Below are 21,268 nucleotides of genomic sequence, written 5' to 3' on the forward strand. Positions count from 1 at the left end.
AAGGTAGAAGTCAAGTATGATGTATGGAGAAAGAGGGGAACGACTTTGTTTGTGTAGGACAGGTTCTCTTTCTGCAGTACACTGGATTTCCAGGTAATTTTCGAGTTAAGTTACTTGTTTTAAAACATTGTTTGTTGCATATTTCTGAATAATACTTGAATTTTGTATGGTTGTATTACTCATTTATTCTCATCTACATCATGAGATGCTATTGTTTCTGGCCACAATGTGACTGAATTCCAAAACTGCATCTTATCTTGAGGGATATAAACCAAAGGTTTCTTGATATCATCCATTTTCTTATTTATAGGCAGTACGGATCTGTTGGCTTTCTTTGAAGGAAGTTTCAAAGTTTGTTCAGCTTTTTCTCAGCCTAAAATTGTCCATTGTCAACCCAGCAATATTCATGTCACACATAACTCTACGTGGATTTTCAGCTGAAAAGGTCTTCTCATGGTATTTCAAAATAATGAGAATCCATTTCTGACATCTAGGAATGACATTACAATATGAATAATCGCTCAGCCAGGTTCTTTTATAAAAGGTAGGCCACCAGGAACTGTAGTCGATAAAAGAATACATTTTTATTTGAAAAATGGAAAGCATGTTATCATTTTTTGAGGAATGTTTCATGGCTTCAAAAATGTCAGTCACTGTATAGTACCTTTCCTTCTTCCACCAACATGTCCTGGACTAGTTCCCTATCTGCAGTACATGGAAAATTGACGGCATTTCCAGACCCATGTTAACGAGCAAAAAGGTTTCCTTTTCATGGTGAAAAATGCACTGATCCACTCAGAAGCATAATCATGAAAAAAAGGAAACATAAATTTTGGATTAGTTGCCTTTCTGCAGAAAGCAATTCACATATGGTAACAAAGTCACTACCAACAGTGCTGCATTTATTGACGATTTATTCAAAATAAATTGATAACTGACTTCTGAAACATAATTTACTATTTCTTGAAGTTTCTTAATTATACTCAACGATTGTATGTTTTTGTTTCAATTTCTGTGCATGGCATCAATGTATAATTTGATGCACTAATTTGTTTTGCATTATGTATAGTGAATTATGGAAGGAAGATTAAGGGTAAACATATGTTCAATGAATATGGCATAAGATATGGAACACAATATTGGACCACACATGGATAACAAATGAAATTAGCTCTGGCCTTTTCACAAGAAACACCACAGCATTTGCCTTAATCAATTTAGGGAAATCACAAAAAATCCATAAGTGGATGAGGATCTGATCCTCAATTATACACCTCCCATATGCAAGTACAGTGCCTTAATCACTGTACCACCTGGCTCAGTGACACAGTGAATAAAATTTTTAGATATAATGATGAAAATAAAAATTATAGCACTGTTTTTTACTTATATAATGCCACAGAAAGTTTTTGCATGTGGACCATTCAATAAACTGACAGCTCACTTAAATAGTCTCTCAAAATATTTCAGTCAGCAGAAAATGAGTCTTTATCACAAAGTGTCTCGCTATTTAGTCTAAGAAGTTACATACTGTTCCTGTTAACTTAAAAAGGCAACTGTACTGCAGATTTTGTCATATTCTTGAACAGATGAAATGAATGTTCCATTAACGGTGTTTTTTGGATATCTTCTTTAATGTGGTATGCAGTACAGGTATTGATAGAAGCTGAAAATCTTCATGTCAATAGAAAAGAGAAACAATATGTGACAAAAAGATGACCAATGATGACAATGTTAAAGATTTCAACAGTTTGCTAAAAAGCCTACAATGGGGTGAAAAAAACAGCATTACTTTCAGTGAGTTTTCATCAGATTTTTATTATTGCTTCAATGTCTCATGTCCAGAAATGACCTTTACAGTAAATGACTGCAAAAAGATACAAAAAAAATAACTGGATAAATCAAGAAGTAAAAACTGCAAGAGAGAAACTTAGACTTTTCCAATATGCAGTGATAAATAATAACAATAATAATAGACTAAAGGTAGAATTTAAGAACTATCAGGATTACTATAAAGATCTTCTGCTAGAAACTAAAAGTAAATATGTAGCCACAATGTTAAGAAACTCTACTAACACAGGTTTAGCTGTTTGGAAAGTAATAAATAGCCTTAGGGATTGTAAGGACAGATCAACAACTGATTTTACTATAAACCATAAAGGGCATATCATGAAATGTCAATGTCAGATTGCAAATGTTTTTAATGAGTACTTTTTTTCTGTTGGAAAATCTGTCAATGACCATTTTAAGAATCTTCAGCATAGATATAGGGGCATTCCAATCAAACAAACCATATACTTGGCCCCAACCAATAACAAGGAAGTCAAAAACATAGCAATGTCATTAAAAAATACAAAATCAGCAGGCTATGATGGATTGTCTATCAGTACACTGAAAAGATGCATAGACCACATATCTGATGCCATGGCCACAGCATTAAATGATGTAATTGCATCAGGTTGATTCCCAGATAGTCTAAAGACAGCACAAGTAACACCGATTCACAAGAAAGGTGATAAATCTAAAATTGAAAACTACTGTCCCATCTCAATCTTACCTGCATTTTCTAAGGTAGTTGAGAAAGTTATTTATACTAGACTAATGACATTCCTGAGTCAACACAATTCAATATTTGAAAATCAGAATGGCTTTATGAAAAACAAGTCAACATCAGTAGCAGCAGCACAATTAATAGACAAAATAATAATGGCCATAGAGAACAAGGAGTATGTAACTGGAGTGTTCCTTGATCTAGAAAAAGCTTTTGATTGTGTCAACATCACCATATTACTTGACAAGCTGTGGAACCTGGGTATCAGAGGAACTGGCTATGAGCTAATAAAATCGTATATGAGCAATAGAAAACAATTTGTCTTGCTTAAAACAAACAGTGGGTCTTACAAATCTAAAATTACTGATATCAAATATGGAGTGCCTCAAGGTTCTGTCTTGGGACCCCTTCTTTTCTTGATTTATGTTAATGATATACAGTATTGTTCTCCTAACTGTACAAAAATATTGTATGCAGATGACACATCAATAGTGTGTAAACACAAAGACTATGAGAGTCTGGAGGTACAGTGCAACAGTGTAACTAATGAAATAGTCAAGTATTTTAATGAAAGCCACCTAAATGTAAGTGCTTCAAAGACTGCAATGATGGAATTTAACACAAGGAAACAAATAGAATTTGACATGAAATTATCCATAGGAAATGACATTGTAAAAAAGGAAAAATGGACAAAGTTCTTGGGAATTACAATCCAGGACAGCCTGAAATGGGACATGCATATTGATTCCTTAGCATGTAAGCTGTCGAAGAATGTATTTGGTATAAATATGATTAGCAAATATTGTAAGGACATGTGTGTACTAAAAACTGCTTATCATGACCTATTCTCATCAAACTTAAACTATGCTGTAGAAATATGGGGTGCAACAACTCATGCCAACCTAAGTACATCATCAATACTACAGAAAAAAGTTATCAGAATTATTTGTGGTGCCAAACCTCGAGAATCATGTCGGAATCTGTTCCCAAAATTAGGTGTGCTTACCATTATAGGTGTATACATATTGAAAGTTATATTGCTTGTGAAAACAATAAATCCAAATTTCAACTGTGACCTGCACCAGTATGATACAAGGCAAAAGTTCAGATACCATGTAAATAGCCACAGAACAGCTTTATATGAAAAAAATGCACTTCATGCTGGGCTGAAGCTAGCCAATGCCCTACCAAAAAGTCTCACAGCCCTTCCTACTAACAAATTAAAAGATCAGCTAAAAAGAATTCTAATTGAAAACTCTTTTTATTCCCTAGATGAGTATTATATCCATATGAAAAGTGCTTCATAAGTATGTCAAGCTCATAGTTTTAAGTAACCTACAACCAATATAATGTTGATAAAAACAGTATTTGTAATATCATGATTGTATACTACCAAATGTAAAATCCATCAAAATGTAAAATTTATTAATACAAATAAATCTTTAGTTTGTAATTTATAAACTGACGTATTCAGAAGAATAATCTGTATAATGTCCTGAAACTGTATTATTTCTAGGGGTTGTATTTGATTATTCGATGTTGAATAAATATTATTATTATTATTATTATTATTATTATATACAACTCCTGAGGGTCAGCAGTGTAAGTGTAGTCAACACTGCTTGTAACTAAAAGATAGAGATTTTCCAAGTCTGGTAAATTTCCCTGAAATAATGCCAAGTTTCGTTAAGCGGCATCTGTAAGCTTAATCATTATTATGAATTTGTTCAAACTGCCAACCAATTGTCACAGGCATTTGTCACTGCATATGTTAAGGAATCAGTGTCACATTTCATAGAAATAAACAAAACTGATGAGCCAAGTGACTACAAATACCAGCTTAATAGTGTATTAGTCCACCTTGGAAATAGAATACAGTAACCATTCTGTGTGGTATGGATTCGACAAGCCCCTGGAAGTATGAAGCAACTGTTGTCTACACACAGGACATGTTATTTACATAAATTATAGACCAGTGGTCCGAGAGAATGGAGCTGGCATTCAATAGAATCTCAGATATGTCCCATCAGGTTCAGATCATGAAAGTTTGGTGGCCAAGACATAAACACAAGTTCACTATCATGCCTCTTAAACCACTGAAGCATGAGTTTGGCCTTGTGACATTGGCAGTTACCCTACTGGAAGAATCCATTACCACTAGGGTAGACATCAAGCATAATGGGATGCAGGTGGGTCACAATAATGTCCAAGTAGCCCACAACTCCCACAGTGCCTTCAGTTACAACCATAACTTGCATGAAAACCCAGGTGAATGTCTGCTATAGAATAATAATGCCCCCATTGACCTGCTTTCATGGCACAATGTATGGTTGAGCAAATCTTTTGCCTGTATGACAGCATATCCAGACAGGAACACCAACCAGATGTAACAAGAAATGCAATTCATCCCATCAGGCAACATGTTCCCATTGATTCACACTCCAATCTTGATGTCCTACTCCCATTGCAATAACTGATGATGTAGTTAAGTCAACATGGAAACATGTAGGGGTCATCTGCTGCAGGGCACCATATTCAACAATGTCTGCTGAATGGTGTCCTCTAAAACACTCATCCCTGCACCAGCACAGTACTCTGCTGTCAGATCTGCCACAGGTCACCACCTATCCCGTTTTACAGTCTCTGACTCCCATGTTCTGTTATGATGTGAACGTCCAACATCTTGCCACCCATTCATTGTTTCACTGTAATTCCACCAGTTTTTATTGATGCTCAAGATAGTAACATGCGAACAGCTTCACTGTTTTCAAGATGCTTGTTCCCAGATGTTGGATGATGACAATCTGGCCTTTTTGTAGTTTCTTATTCCAGTGGTCTTCCCAATTTGCAGAGCATATCGATGCTAGAATGATACCCTATTCATCTCTGCTCTGCTTATATACATACTTTCCTTATTAGGTTACATGCCCACAACAACACCAGGTGTCATTCATTCTAACCGTAGGCAGCAGTCATGTTATGGCTCATCAGTGTATGTAAGGAATGGGCACTGATAAAACATACTTATTCTAAAAATGCGGCCTCAGGCCAAATACAGGTTGAAACGAGAAATATTCTGATGATCTTTTTTATTGCTGAATCTATGAATTCAAAGATGGCAAATTAGTACTGCATACAAGACCTGTTTCAGATGCCTAACTGAGGTTTATTCTGGAGGAAATGCAACAAAATTGAGTGATGAGATTGCTTGGATGGTAGGCATCTTATGTCAATGATACATAATATCCCAAATGACATTCTGCATTTGAAGACGTGAAGTGCGAAACACCACACACACACACACACACACACACACACACACACACACACACCATGCATCTACATCCTTACATTTGTCCTCTAACCATCCCCGCTTAGTCATTTTGCGCTTCCTGTCCCCCTCATTTTTGAAGCGTTCGTATTGCTTTTTGTCTGCCTCATTTACTGCATTTTTATAGTTTCTCCTTTCATCAATTAAATTCAATATCTCTTCTGTTACCCAAGGATTTCTACTAGCTCTCACCTTTTTACCTACTTGATCCTCTTTCTCTCTGAAACTCTCTATAACCTCTGGTTCTTTCAGTTTATCCAGGTCCCATCTCCTTAAATTCCTACCTTTTTGCAGTTTCTTCAGTTTTAGTCTACAGTTCATAACCAATAAATTGTGGTCAGAGTCCACATTTGCCCCTGGAAATGTCTTACAATTTAAAACCTTGTTCCTAAATCTCTGTCTTACCATTATATAATCTATCTGAAACCTTCCAGTGTCTCCAGACCTCTCCCACATATACAACCTTCTTTCATGATTCTTAAACCAAGTGTGGGTGTGGGTAGGGGGCAGATTCAGTTCCCAGTACTGCCAGAAATTTGCCATTGGTGGGAGGAATCACCCTCAGTAAGCCAACTGAGGAGCTAATCAACTTATTAGTAATGGTTCCAAGGCCAAAAAACCTGACAACGACCAGGTGAGCAGTGTGCTGACCAAATGCCCCTCCATACCACATCCAATGACACCATTGGCAGAGGATGACACAGTGATCAGTTGGGCCTGATTGGCCCATCTGGGACAAGAAAGCAGAACTTTACATTTATCTTTACCCATTCACAGTTGATCTCTAGGACTGCATGCATATGATCTGTCTTCACTGTAACCACTCCTGTGAAAGGTGACTTCAATGTGTGCTAGCTAACACAGCTGAAAAACTTTCACAGTCTAAGATAATGTGGGCCCTGTTAACCAAGTTATGAAGTACCCCTTCACATGGAGATGGATGGTGACACGTACCAACCTGAAGATACAAATCAGTGAGAGTTGGCTTCCTACAAAATGTATTTCCCAACATACCATCAACCAACCTTCTGATGAACACATCAAAGAAAAGAAGGCAGCCATCCTTTTCACTTCCATATAGAAGCAAACACTCGGGTGGATTAAATTCAGATGTTCTAAAAAAACTGTTTGAATTCTCACTACCATGAGGCCAATGGACAAAAGTATCGTCCATTTAAAAAAGAATGTAGGTGTCAATAGTGCCAACTCTGATGCACATTCCTTGAAATCTTCCATGAACAGGTTGGCAATAATAGGTGACAAATGGTTCCTCATCACAGCTCCAACTGTCTGCTCACAGAAGTGATTACTGAATAAAAAGCTACTGAAAATCAACACATGTTAAATAGGTTGAATAATTCAACACTAAACCTAACCACAATTAAGCAGAGGAATGGGAGTGGAGAGAAAGACCACATCAAAACTTACTAAAATATCAGAGTCATTCAAACATAGTCCCTTAAATAGAAGTAAGAAATAAGCTGAGTTATTCATGTGATGCAGACACCAACCTACTAGTGGGCTCAGCAGAATAGCAAGGTGTTTTGCTACACAGTATGTTGGAGCACCAATTTTACTGCAAACATGTATAAGAGGAAAACCTTCCTTGTGCATCTTTGGAAGGCCACATAATCAAGGGAGAACAGCATAATATAAGACTCTTGGTAGTCTCTTGCAACACAGAACTTCTCTGCAGGAGGTTGTTAGTCTTCCTAGCAACACTTTTTGTTGGGTCAGAATAAGAAAGTGACAGACAGCAAAGCACAGCTGAGTGTGGAAGGGGGCAATGTTGTTGATTCGACTGTGCATGCTCATGCACTATGACTGTAACAGCAACAGCCGTGCAGTTCCATACCGACTTTCTTCTCACATTGCCTTTTAATGTGCAGTACTGAGTTCGCTTTATAGGGTCGTAATATCCTTGTTGCTTAACTTACCCACCAACCTAATAATATAAACTTCTTAAGTACTTGCCAATCACTGCAGTGTGCATATACTCATTGTACTTGTGCAGAGGGGAATTCCTTAATAACAAGATGAGATTTATTGTGGAAATGCGGTAGATACCATTTACTCAAAAATGTGAAACACTAAAATAAAGACAAATTATGCCACTTAGTTCGCAGCCATTTATTCGTTGCCATCACTGATGTTTTATCTTTATCTGTATGATATGGGGCATATCCATTACAATGACTGATGGCCGATTTAAGTTTACCAATAATTAATAGTTGCCCCTTAAACCACTTCAGAAAACTATTACAGTTCATTTCCTAGTGTTAGCCACTTGTTTGTTCTCAATTTGTAAATAAGGAGACTGTTGGGTATGAAATGAGATGAAATTCCAGTGTGCAAGACAATCACTCTTGCACCCTTTCCCGTAGGAACAGCACAACTTCCACATATACTATCATATGTCCATTCTTTTCTGATTGAATGACTGGAAGTGATCCACATTTTGTCGAGCAGCACGATGTCTTCCAATGGTGCTTTAAGAATGTTTCTTAAAAACTGACACCATGCTATGGTATCACCTCTCTCCACTATAATTTTCTGTCTATTAACTTTTTTGTACCAAAAACCGAGGGCTCGGACAACAATTAACAAAAAAGTCTTGCTGCCACTGAATAATCCTGCCTCGCAAAAAGTAACACACAGTTTTTTATAGTTGCATGTTCTTTCCTCTCCTGGTATTCATATAATGGCAATGAACAGCATTTTGCTGGAATGAGTCCAAATTTGTTACTTTTGAATCTTTCCTCTATTTACCAAGTATCCGTAGCTTAGATGAACCGGACTCTTCCTCTTCTGCAGAGTATTTTTCCTTACAAACTTTCACAGTATTTTCATGTATCTTCAAGGCATCTACAGTTCTTTCTAACTACCATCATTAGAGGCAATAGAGTCATACTATTGTCTCTCTCCTCTTTTAAATAGTTGTGCACCTAGCACACAAAACATGAGCAAGACATGAGCAGATCACTCAGCTTTCTGTTTAGCAACTGCACTTTTCTGCACACTTCCATTGTTAGCTTCAGATATACTGCAGCGCAAATTAACTTGCCACACAGAGAAACAAAGCACACAAAGAATTGGCTCATAATTGTTTAGCTTACTGGCCACAAGTGTCATTTGCGGCTGGCTATAGCAGCCATAGCAGAGAGACCTGACAATGGTGAAAGGAACAGAAGCACGTTCTCTTATTGGCTGTTGCTATGGTAGCACCCCTGTAAACAGACAGATGTCAATCATTTCGTTATTCTGATCCCGGTATGGTTTGTGATACACTGGATTAAATGGTAAACGCTGCATCTTTGGACTGTTATCCTACTTGACCAACACAACTGTAGCATTGCCCTTGTCTACAGGTAAGGTAACAATATTATAGTCCATCTTGAGTGGACACAAAGCAGCCCCCTCAGCTGCTGTAATATTACTCTTGGACGAAAGTGTCCCAGTCAACACATGACATGCTTCTCTCCCAACTTCCTCGGCAGCGTCAGGAATGTAGAGGTGTAATATTACATTTTGAACCATAGAAATGTTCAAACTTAATCAAATGCTGGGTAGTGACAGAATGAAATTCCCAGTCAGATTGTGACCAAGGAGAACCATCCAGACAATCTGAAGAGGACACCAAAACTGACAAAGCAATCATCAAATGAAGCTGAAATAACTCCTTGGAAACATAATCCAATTGTCCGTGTGTACAACAGATCCTTTCACAAACAAGAGCTCAACTAGTCCTGTTACTTGATATGATTAGTGGCAAGAAAGTTAATACGATTCACAGCTTTGAAAAACATTGGAATGACATTTTGACCTCAATACCATGACAAAAAGAAAAGTGCACATTGAAATCTCACTCTTATAAAGCAAAGACAACCAACATCAGAAGTAATTGATAGTGAATATATTGATTAAGGACCAAAATTAACTTATACTTGCAAGTTACTTTACACCTTTATGTTTGCTAACTTCTGATTGTTTTAGTGATGTATTTAGGCAATATGCCTACTATAATTATAAAATGATCTGTGGGTGAATAAACAACTAACTGTAAACACTTGTGGAAAGACATTTCAAAATTATGTTTGGAAAGACTGAAGTTTAATGTGAAGGATCTGGAAATGTGTGATTAGTGACCAACGTGCAGTCAAATCAGTGGCTTGGAAACGGTAAACATTTCGAAAAAAAAGCAGAAATTTATAATCCAAACCACAAGCCTCAGAGGGGCTCTTGTAAAGAAAAAAAAAGTGTTTCTCATAAAAGTAGGTCAAACCTTTCAGAGGACAAAAAGAGACATTACCTGAACATATGCATGGTTTCCTGTCGCTTTGTGTGCTTCATCCACAACCACACACTTGAAATCCCCAGCTTGACATATATTGTTTGATACATCATTCATTAAAATCTGTGGGGTACAAAAAATTACTCTCTTTTCTTCCCATTCTTTTCCACGTGATTCTCGCTTTGTTTGACCTGAAAAATAAGACACACACCTATGGCAATAATGCATAGATTTGAAAAAAGAAAGCTAACAATATCAGAATCAATTCTGAGTAGAAGCAAAGCAGCCTACTCAGCTACTTAACATTATTCTAAAGCAAATGTGCCACAGTCAGTACATGACATGCTTCTCTCCTAACCACATTGGCAGTATCAGCAGGATACGAAAAGTAAATAGCCACAAAACCATCAACTAGCTAACATAGCTATTAAAAATTGCTATTTAATAATTTCCAACTCTTGTCAACTATTTTCCTCCACTGTTTTCTTCCCCTTTCTCTCTGTTTTATTCTTAATTTTACAATTTTACCACTTGCATCTTACGGGTGTTTCCAGTTTTTGGCTTCCACCTTTCACTTGTTAATAGGCTACAGTTCAACACTAGTGCTTTGGAATTTGAGATAACTGTTTTAATTTAGACTACTAGTTTGTACCTTTTTATTTATTCAGCACTGTGCTTCTAAGTGACACCCTTCTCATTACTTGCTTTGAATATTTATACATCTCTTCAAAATCGTGTTCTGTCTTCTACATCAAATTTTTATTCTGATAAAGTGTCACAGGATCCAAAAGGACAAGTATGAATTTTTCAATATGTCGATCCCAACACAGTTGTTGCGTGAAAGAACTACGAGAACTGTATGCTGTGTAACTAGATGGACAAGATACAATAATGTACACAAGAGTCATGGTCATAGTGTCTACTTATTTTGTATCATAAATAAATCAGTACCCACAGAAGTTCAGCTTAACAATGCTCACTTTTTGTGCGCTAACAACAGAGCAGTATCTCAAAATAACAATTATTTTAAACTGCACCACCAATTAAATATTTAGCTGTTAGGAAGCTTATAAATACTGGAAGCATTCGAAAATGTGGAGAGTCAGATCACATTAACATCGTTGAGTAAATAACCACAATTTGGAAAGTCCTGATTTTCAAAAGCAGCCACAACAACAGTAAACATAAATTTGAAGTCTAATACTGAATTGTGTGATTGTGTTGTAACAATGCTTCATATACATGAGTGCCCTGTCTAGTGTTACTACCAGGTATTTTAGTGCGGGGTTGTGTTTTAACTGGGTCCCCCTCACTCAATCTGCAGAGTTTTTTATGCTTGATTTTTTTAGGGAGAAGGTGCAGACAAGTATGGTTTTTGGCAAGATTTAGCAAGAGTTTTTTTTAAAATATAATAATAGCTGTCAGTCCTGTAAAGGCTTTGGACAGATTTTTCTTGACACTCCTGAAATTTTGTGCCCAGCAACACTGTCTGCATAAATGAAGCTCCCTGTCTTGTTTCACAGGGGTTAGTCATTAGTATACATCTTAAATAGTGTCGGAGCCAGTACATTCCTTAAGTCAGTCTATTTCTATATATCCTTCATCGACTTGTATATGTCATTTAAAATCCACAAAGTATCTGCACTTCTGGAAACGATTTTCTTTAAAGCAGGTAAATTGAAAGTTTTAAGTTATTCGGTAAACTTTTTAAAAAAGTATTCTGCGGTTGATTGTATCATAGGCAGCTGTCAGGTCTATAAACATTGTCCCCATAATTTTCCATTCTTCAAAACCATTCTCAATATGCTGTGTCAAATTCAGAACTTGGGATGTGCAGCTCTCACCAGCTCTGAACATGGTTTGTTGTGGCATTAAATATGGCTCAATGGTACCTATTAATCTGTGGAGGATCATTCTTTTGAACAGCTTATACATAAGCCAGAGCAGTGAGATGAGCATGTAACTCTGGCATGGTTTTAAAAAGGTAATAACTCCCACATTTTTACAGATTTTTGGTAGCTTGTGAGATTTGGTGTAGCTGTTCTAGAACTCCACTTATCACTTACATTCTGTGCTATCAAACATTTTGAATTGCTCAACCTAAATATTATTGAGGCCAGATGCTTTACCATTATTTATTGCTTTGCTGAGATCCTCTATGTTAAATGGTTTTTATAGCTAATTTTCTGTTTTCCCAGTTTTTTAGGTGCTGTTATTTTACCAGGTATACATGAGTGTCACACGGGCTTAACACACAGTATACTATCTCCTCACCTAGATCCTAATTTAGCTTAGCTATAGGAATTAGGACTGAATAGTGGAAATCAATGAAGAAGTAAATAAATTAAAAGAAAGTTAAGGAGGAAAAGAATACCATATATGAGAAGAGATGGGAAAAAATGTAAAAATACAAATAATACAAAATATTGTACTTAATAAAAAATAATAATTCTTCTAGTTCTTAGAACTTACCTGTCATAATAGTTATAGAGTCTTTAGGTAAACCAGTAAAATTAGTGCAAGCATTTACTTGCTGATGAACAAGTGGTTTAGTTGGGGCCATAAAAACAACTTTTCCTTGAGGGTACCAACGATAAAAATTGTACATCAATACTGCAGCAATGAATGTTTTGCCCATGCCTGAAATACAGAAATGTTCTCATTAGTCATTAGTTAACATGAGAATTTGATACACAGAATATTTTACTAGTAAGTGTTAAGGAACTGTACGATTGTATCCGAGATATAAGAAATGTGCACCCTGCATGTGGTTTTGTCTATACATCAAGATAACAGTACAATGGAGGGGACTGCTGAAAATTTGATACTATTTATGTATCAATAGGGTTTTAAATCCTGTAGATATCAAAAAACTAAACACTACTCAAGATTACACAGGAATGTTTTTAGAGAGAAACATTCTTGGCAATGTTAGGTATTTTTTAACATGGGACAAAGGGTGTTACAAAAAGAAATGAAATTTGCTATCAAATAATTTACGGAAGACATGAAGGATTTGAACTGGCTGTAGAGATGAACAGACACAACTAGAAAGAAAGGATGGAAGATTACGGTTTAACATATAATCAACATTGAAGTCACTAGAGACAGGGCACAAACTCAGATTGTTTCAAGGATGGGGAAGGAAATCAGCTGTGCCCTTTCAACGAAACTGTCCTGAAAATTTGTCAAAAGCGATTTAGGTAACTCATAGAAAACCTAAATCTGGATGGCTAGACCCAGATTTGAACTTTCATCCTCCTGATTTCAAGTCCAGTATGCTAATCACACAACCAGAAAAAATATTGTAGAATGTAAGGGAGAGTATTACTCCTAGTATGGGACACTACTGCTGGGAGGTCACTCGGATCTTTGGTTCTGAGTGCAATGGGTCTGAGAGTCCATTTTCATATGAGCCCTGGATGCAAGTTTTTATTATTTTGACCAGATGCTAAGAAGTGAAGAAATGATCTGTTGTCACATTCCTTCCGTCAATACGGAATTGAACTTTAAGCTTCATGACAACACATTTGGAAAGGATCTAATTCTCTGGTTGATGTTCATGCATCCAACAGACATTTAGTATCTGTATCTGCTGCTAATCAAAATTTTTTGCCAAATTTTATCTTGCTAGACATGTATTGGGTAATTCTGCCTCTGGCCTTAATGGGAAACAGTTTTTTTTTTATCAATTGTGATGCTTTGTTCTATGCTGTAAAGCATGGAACAATTTTCACTGAGATGATTCAAAACTTTTGATACCAAAGAAAATGTTGGTTTTGAGTCTTACTGACCTGCTCACTGATGCCAAAGTGCAAAAATTAGTACTTTCTTGTGTGACAAATTGCAAGCTATTTTCAATATCTGTATTACAACTTGCACACAACCAAGTGCTTTAGGTAAACTGAGACAAAATAATCAGCTCAGAAGCTTCAGCAAGGGTTGTGGCATCACATCACAGACATGTGCAGTGTAACTTAACATTTGCAGTACTCTCAAGTGACACAGATGTGGAAAGAAATGTATGGCTAGACATACAGTGAGAAATAAAAGCAATGAATAAATCCAGAAGTCTGTATTATCTATAGTGCAATCTCTGCTGAAATGAAGTAAAAGTCACAAAATTTCAAATATTTATAATAAAAAAAGGCTGCTGTAGTTACAGACAGACAAAATTTCAAAACGGTCAGTTTGACGGCTTCCATGGTTCTAGCGTTAAACAGCACACTACAATACCAGGTGATTTATATCACTGTACTAACAATAAAAATTTCCATCATTATTAAGCACAATATAGGTGACACCCACAAAAAAATTAATACTAACCAATCATAGTACTCTTGAGTGGTTTTTAATCTCACTGAAAATCAGTTAACATCTACCACACTTTGAAATAATTCTTTTAAGAGCAGAGAACTGAATGACAAGTTTCATTTTAGTAGTTTTCTATCTTCATAGTAAAAAATTACATACTTGTACTACTGTAAATTGAATACTTACAATCTGGTGTTATTCTGGAAAATCTATAGTTTGTGAATGAATACTTTACAATCACTAAGGAGTACATAAAAGAAAGAAAATGCACATCTAAAAATACAACTTTTTCTTTTTAACTGACTTGTCAGTGGGTTCTTTGTGAAATATTGTAAACAACTACAAAAGAAAAGACAATTTTTGTCTATGTTTTGGCTTACAGGTCAATTTTAGTTAGTTAGTTTCATGTTCCATGGACCATTTGAATGATAAATCATAATGATGTGGAATGAGGCATTTTAAATTTACTTTAATTTGTAAATATGGGCTCGTGGTGGACCTTTATAAGTTTTAGTTATTGTTATTATTATTATTATTATTATTATTATTATTAAATACACAGATGTGAGTTAGAAATTCCTACCTACTATGTTTTACACATTACAATAATATACAAACTTGAAACATCCTGGCAGATTAAAACTGTGTGCCTGACCGAGACTCGGACTTGGGACCTTTGCCTTTCGCGGGCAAGTGCTCTACTATCTGAGCTACCAAAGCACGACTCACGACCGGTCCTCACAGCTTTACTTCTGCCAGTATCTCGTCTCCTACCTTCCAAACTTTGCAGAAGTTCTCCTGCGAAGCTTGCAGAACTAGCACTCCTGAAAGAAAGGATACTGCGGAGACATGGCTTAGCCACAGCCTGGAGGATGTTTCCAGAATGATAATTTTCACTCTGCAGTGGAGTGTGCGCTGATATGAAACTTCCTGGCAGATTAAAACTGTGTGCCCGAGCAAGACTCGAACTCGGGACCTTTGTCTTTCGCGGGCAAGTGCTCTACCATCTGAGCTACCGAAGCACGACTCACACCCGGTCCTCACAGCTTTACTTCTGCCAGTATCTCGTCTCCTACCTTCTAAACTTTACAGAAGCTTCTAGTGATATTGTTTTAACACTGATTATAAACTACTGTTAATACTATACTTTGTTTTGAAATTTAATAATTACAAATGAGTTGAGAGATGTCTGTAAAAACATGGCTATTGACTTAACCCACGAATTTTTATTTTATGTTTTTAGTTTGATCTACAACCATTTGTCCTCCCCCCAAGGACACATTAACTTTGAATATTGCAGTACTTATGCAGTTAAGAAGAGCAGTGCACTGTTCCTCTGGACATACATACATACATGTCAGAAGGAACAGGCACTACTACAGCCATTATGAAATACATGAAATGTTTTCACACTTGCTAATACAAACAGCCGTCTGCTGTATATAGGAATGATGACAATGAAAACTTTGTGCTGGACCGGGACTCGAACCCCGATTTCCCACTTTACATGAGTGGTTGCCTGAACTGTTTTGGCTATCCACACACAACTCATGGTCAGACCAAAACTTCCATGTATACAACCTGTACTTGTACATACATTATGTAATTCCCATACAGGAGAGGACATTTTAATTGAAAGTCACTGGCTGGTATCAGCGAATAAATACGATGTTGCAATGCCTATGTTGCTAAGAAAAATGATGCAGTGTTCCTCTGGACATGTATGCATGTCCAAAGGATATTGTCACATTTATAATATTTGATTATTGTATTTATAATATGGTATTTATCTGACAATATCAGGCAGCAACTTTCAATTAAAATGTTCTCCACTGTATAGGAATTACATAATGTGTGTACAAGTACAGGCTGTGATGCAGGAATGATGACATATGGAAGTTTAGGTCTGGCTGTGGGTCGTGCACTGACAGCCAAAGCAGTTAAAATGACCGTTTGTGTAAAGTGGGAAATACAGTTTTGAGTCCCAGTCCAGCACCAGTTTTCATTATTGTCATTCCCTTATACAGCTGATGGTTGTTTGTATTTGCAACTGCAAATATTTTTCATGTACATCATGTTTCCCTTCAAGAAGATGGTTGTAGCATGTAAAGGGATGGCATGTAATACAGTGCTGCTCTGGTCACTGATCTGCTCATGTGTGCTGGCTTGCTGTCATGTCAAGGGAAATCAAGGAATGGACAGGCTGGATGTGAAGACTTGTTGTCAATGAGTGTAGCTTCGGGTTGTTGCTGTTGCAGTGACCATGATACCCTTCTTAAATGCTTTAACTTTTTGCGACAGCATAAGTCATCCATTATGGACAAACTGACAGAAAAAGCTGAGCATTTTGGAAGTTGAAAATTTAGGACAATTTTCATCCTCTGAATCACTATGCACTTATGTGATCCCAATACATGAAAATTTTATTTAAATCATAAACATCCAATTACGAAATTGGTAGTTTATAATGAAATAGTAGTTTAATGGAATGTGAAACTTTGCAGTGATACTGAAAACCGATAATTATTTAATGTTAGAATTAGATCTTAGGCAACGGCCTTGCCGCAGTGGATACACCGGTTCCCGTGAGATCACTGAAGTTAAGCGCTGTCAGGCGGGGTCGGCCCTTGTATGCATGACCATCGAGGTCGCCATGCGCTGTTGCCATTTTTCGGGGTGCACTCAGCCTTGTGATGCCAACTGAGGAGCTACTCGACTGAATAGTAGTGGCTTCGGTCAAGAATACCATCATAACAACCAGGAGAGTGGTGTGCTGATCCAATGCCCCTCCTATCCGCATCTGAGGATGACATGGCGGTCAGATGGTCCCGGTAGGCCACTCATGGCCTGAAGACGGAGTGCCCTTTTTTTTAAGATCTTAATTTTTCATCAAGATTGGCAGTTGTATATACAAACATAATGTGAACACCTATTTCATTTGTAAAGAACTAAGCACCAAGATGTAAGCTCAATCAATGTGATATGACACCAACCACAAAACTGTGGTCTATGACAAAGACACTGACATTAACGGGTCAACTGATCAGATTTAATGGATACTTTCCATACAATCAAGTGCAAAGTATTGTTGGGAATGGGTTAGTGGAAATTGAGGCCATGATAATTACGGGAATAATGGGTGTGTTGCTAGGATGCCAGGAGATTTCCCATCTACGTAGTTTAGAGAAACTCGTGCTGGGACGTAGGATCCAGGTCACACATGTTGTGGAGCAGTGGTCACGACCATCTGCCACGTATCCACCTTGATGAATGGTCACCTTCAAACGATTGCAAAGAGCAGAGTTGATCATCCACTGACCAAATACGCTGCTGAGCACAGCATGTTCTCCTTCAAAGGCAGCTTCAAAACCCATCTCTTCTGGACCATTCCTCCCCAGTATCAGTTTTTCTGAACTATGTAGATAGGAGTTGTCCTTGCAGCACATCCTTCATTCCTGTAATCCTCCAGGTGTCAATCTCCACCAACCTCTATCCTACACACACTTCCACACAGCTCCTACACCCACATTCTCTTCCTCACAGTCTCTCCTTCCTCTGCTCAATTAACATCTCCCAATCTACTCTTCCACATGCACTTCATGAACTCATCAGTGCTGGTGTGCACCTGTTGCCTCTCACTACTGCATATACTTTACACCTGCTGCCTTCATCTGAGCCATCACCCTTCCTCAACTCTCCCTCCAGTTTCTCACCTCACCCTCACTCCAGTCAACCAGCATTGCACAATAAGCTTGCACAATGAGGTTGTATAGGTGTGTGTGTGTGTGTGGGTGGGTGTGTGTGTGTGTGTGTGTGTGTGTGTGTGTGTGTGTGTGTGGTGTTTCTGCATGAGCATGATCCATCCAGTAGCTAACGAAGTTTTCAGTCTTGTTTGTGTGCCTGTCAATGAATCAACGCCTCTACTATTTGGTGAGTTGTTACCTTTACTACTAAATTATTCACATTATGCCAAAACTTTCCATAGCATATTTATGCTAATGATTTGAGTGGTTCAGCCAAATTACGTCTCTATCTACATGCCACGTTCCACCTCATGTTGAACTGTCATCACTGAAGCATGTGCAGCATTTATACTAATGGAGTACTACAGGTTACACTGACCAGCCTTGCCAACATCAAGCACAACCACTGTTAACTAATGTCAGTGAGATGCTACCCATTTCGCAGCAATCATTAGACAGATGTAATTTAGGGTTGTACTGATACAATGAGCCTAACCCATCTTCTGCATTCCTTAACTCCCTGTTTAAGTGCTGTAATATGTCTGTAGAGGAATGATCATTTGACAACATTTAGTGTAGACATCTGTGTTCCCTGCATTCAGACATAACAAGTAAATTAAATACTTGTCTGTAGAGGAACGATCATTTGACAACATTTAGTGTAGACATCTGTGTTCCCTGCATTCAGAAATATGTAAATTAAATACTTTTGTTCAGGTTCCTCAATTCATATTTTACATTGCATTATTTGTACAAAAAAACATTACCGATACTGTTAGTTCACAGTGGTCTGACTATTTCATAATGTCCAGTTTCAGTAATCACTGCCAATTGACACCAATCATGTATTTTGTTATAACCTTTAATCACTAATAAATTGCGTGGATATACAAACGTAGAAACAATAGCTGGTTACATGCTACCAATTCCGTATTTGTCATTCGACTGCCGTGCCGTGACATGCGGCCGGTGCCGTTCGCAGCTAGGTGGCGCTCCCGCACTCAGCCCAGTTGCAGAGCGCCTCTATCGCCATTTGCGTGTACTGACGTGGCGGCACTGTTAAATGTCGTGGCACTGTCACAACACTTTTCCCCCCTTGAAAAAAAAACACTCACTTCCAGGGAGACACGGACAGCGAGGAGACATCCATGGCCTCTTGGGAGGCCCCGAGAAGATCCCGCGGAGAAACACGAGACTATGGTCGAAAATGTCCAGGACGGAAGCTCGTGCGTGAAACATGCCTCCTGGACGAGATGATGGGTGAAAACTCCGGAGCAGCATCCATAGGTGTCATGGACCTAGGAATGTGCTCCAGCGAGATGGGTCCCGGAGAAGGCGGCGTCGCGACTGGGGCCGGTTCCAGCGTACTCGGAAGCGGTAGCGACGTCGGCTGCAGCAACACGCACGGGAGATCGGCAGCAGCGACAGGACTGGCTTCTCGGGCTGGTGGAGGCGAAGGAAGGGGCGGTGGCACCAGTGTGGCCACCACTCGTGGGCGCATCTGGTCGTAATGGCGAACAACCACGCCGTCGTCCGTACGTATTTCACAAAGCCGGCGGCTGCGAAGAGCCTTGACCACCCCTGGAATCCATTTAGGGCGAGATCCATACCCTCGTGCCCACACATCGGTGCCCACCGAGTATTTTCCCGCACGAGGGGACACAGTACAAGGCCTGACAGGGTGAAGCAGGTGCAGTAGAGTGCGCGGTTGGCAGCCATGCAAGAGTTCAGCAGGGCTGCGATCACCAGAGGCATGAAGCGGTAAGAACTCAGAAAATGCAACAGAGCGTCATCTGTGGAAAAAGCACTAACGAATTTTTTCATCTGGCTTTTGAAAGTGCGGACAAGGTACTCGACCTCCTCATTCGATTGCGGATGGAAGGGCGGTGCTGTAACATGATGAATCCCGTGTCCAGTACAAAAATCACGGAAGGCCTGCGAAGAGAACTGAGGGCCATTGTCCGTGACGACCGTGGATGGAAGACCTTCTAGTGCAAAGATTTTGGACAAAGCCAGTGTCGTCGCCGCAGTGGTGGGCGACGGACATCGAACAACAAACGGAAACTTCAAGAAGGCGTCAATCAACAGCAGCCAATAAGTGCCGAGGAAGGGGCCGGCAAAGTCAGCGTGCACCTGTTCCCATGGCTGCGCCGGGTCAGGCCACGGAGAGGGCATTGTACGGGGTGCAGCCAGTTGTTGAGCACACTGACCACACGCAGCGACCATGTGGGCGATGTCCGAATCAATACCGGGCCAATAAACGTGCTTGTGGGCCAGGGACTTAGTCCGAGAAATCCCCCAATGGCCTTCATGCAACAGTTTGAGAACATCTTTGTGAAGAGAGGCTGGCACCACGACCCGTGGAGATGCGCCATCCGTGGCCAGAAGAACAACACCATCACGAACAGACAGACGAAGGCGCAAGGCATGGTAGTTGCCAAGGGAATCTGATGCCCGGCCCTTGGTCCTGTCCGGCCAACCCCGTTGAATAAAACCGATCATCTGACGCAGGACCGGGTCCTGCGCAGTAGCCGACACGACCTGCGAACCTGTAAGCGGAAAACCCTCGACTGCACGACGTTCTGCCTCATCAATGTGGAAACAGAGTAGTTCATCTCGATCGAAAACCGGGTCGGGGCCCATCGGCAAATGCGACAACGCGTCAGTGTTGGCATGCTGGGCCATGGGGCGATAGTGAATCTCATAGTGAAAACGAGACAAGTATAAGGCCCAACGTTGCAGGCGGTGAGCTGCCTTATCCGGAAGCGACGCCGATGGGCTGAACAGAGAGACCAGTGGCTTGTGGTCGGTGATGAGGTGAAACTTAGAACCATACAAAAAAACGCTGAACTTTTTAGAGCATAAATGATAGCGAGCGCCTCCTTTTCGATTTGAGACTAACGCCGTTGCGCGTCGTTGAGGGTCTTGGAAGCATAGGCGATGGGTTGTTCCGACCCATCCTCACACCGATGGGCGAGAACAGCCCCTAGGCCATACTGGGACGCGTCAGTCGCCAGAACCAAGTGCTGACCCGGACG

The 21,268-nt window shown here is 39.1% G+C and overlaps 1 protein-coding gene across 1 annotated transcript in view; it reads right to left on the bottom strand.

Annotated features, from left to right (window-relative positions):
* The window catches only part of LOC124721864 (Fanconi anemia group M protein), a 230,472-nt gene that overhangs the window by 140,673 nt on the left and 68,531 nt on the right, over positions 1 to 21,268 (bottom strand). Inside the window, exons 4-5 of the mRNA XM_047247000.1 lie at positions 12,646 to 12,813; positions 10,192 to 10,364 (exon numbers count right to left, since the gene is read on the bottom strand). Of these exons, the coding sequence (XP_047102956.1) occupies positions 10,192 to 10,364; positions 12,646 to 12,813 (341 nt within the window). The remainder of the gene's footprint in view (positions 1 to 10,191; positions 10,365 to 12,645; positions 12,814 to 21,268) is intronic.

The sequence above is a fragment of the Schistocerca piceifrons genome, chromosome X, assembly GCF_021461385.2.
Source record: "Schistocerca piceifrons isolate TAMUIC-IGC-003096 chromosome X, iqSchPice1.1, whole genome shotgun sequence".
In the NCBI taxonomy this organism is placed as follows: domain Eukaryota; kingdom Metazoa; phylum Arthropoda; class Insecta; order Orthoptera; family Acrididae; genus Schistocerca; species Schistocerca piceifrons.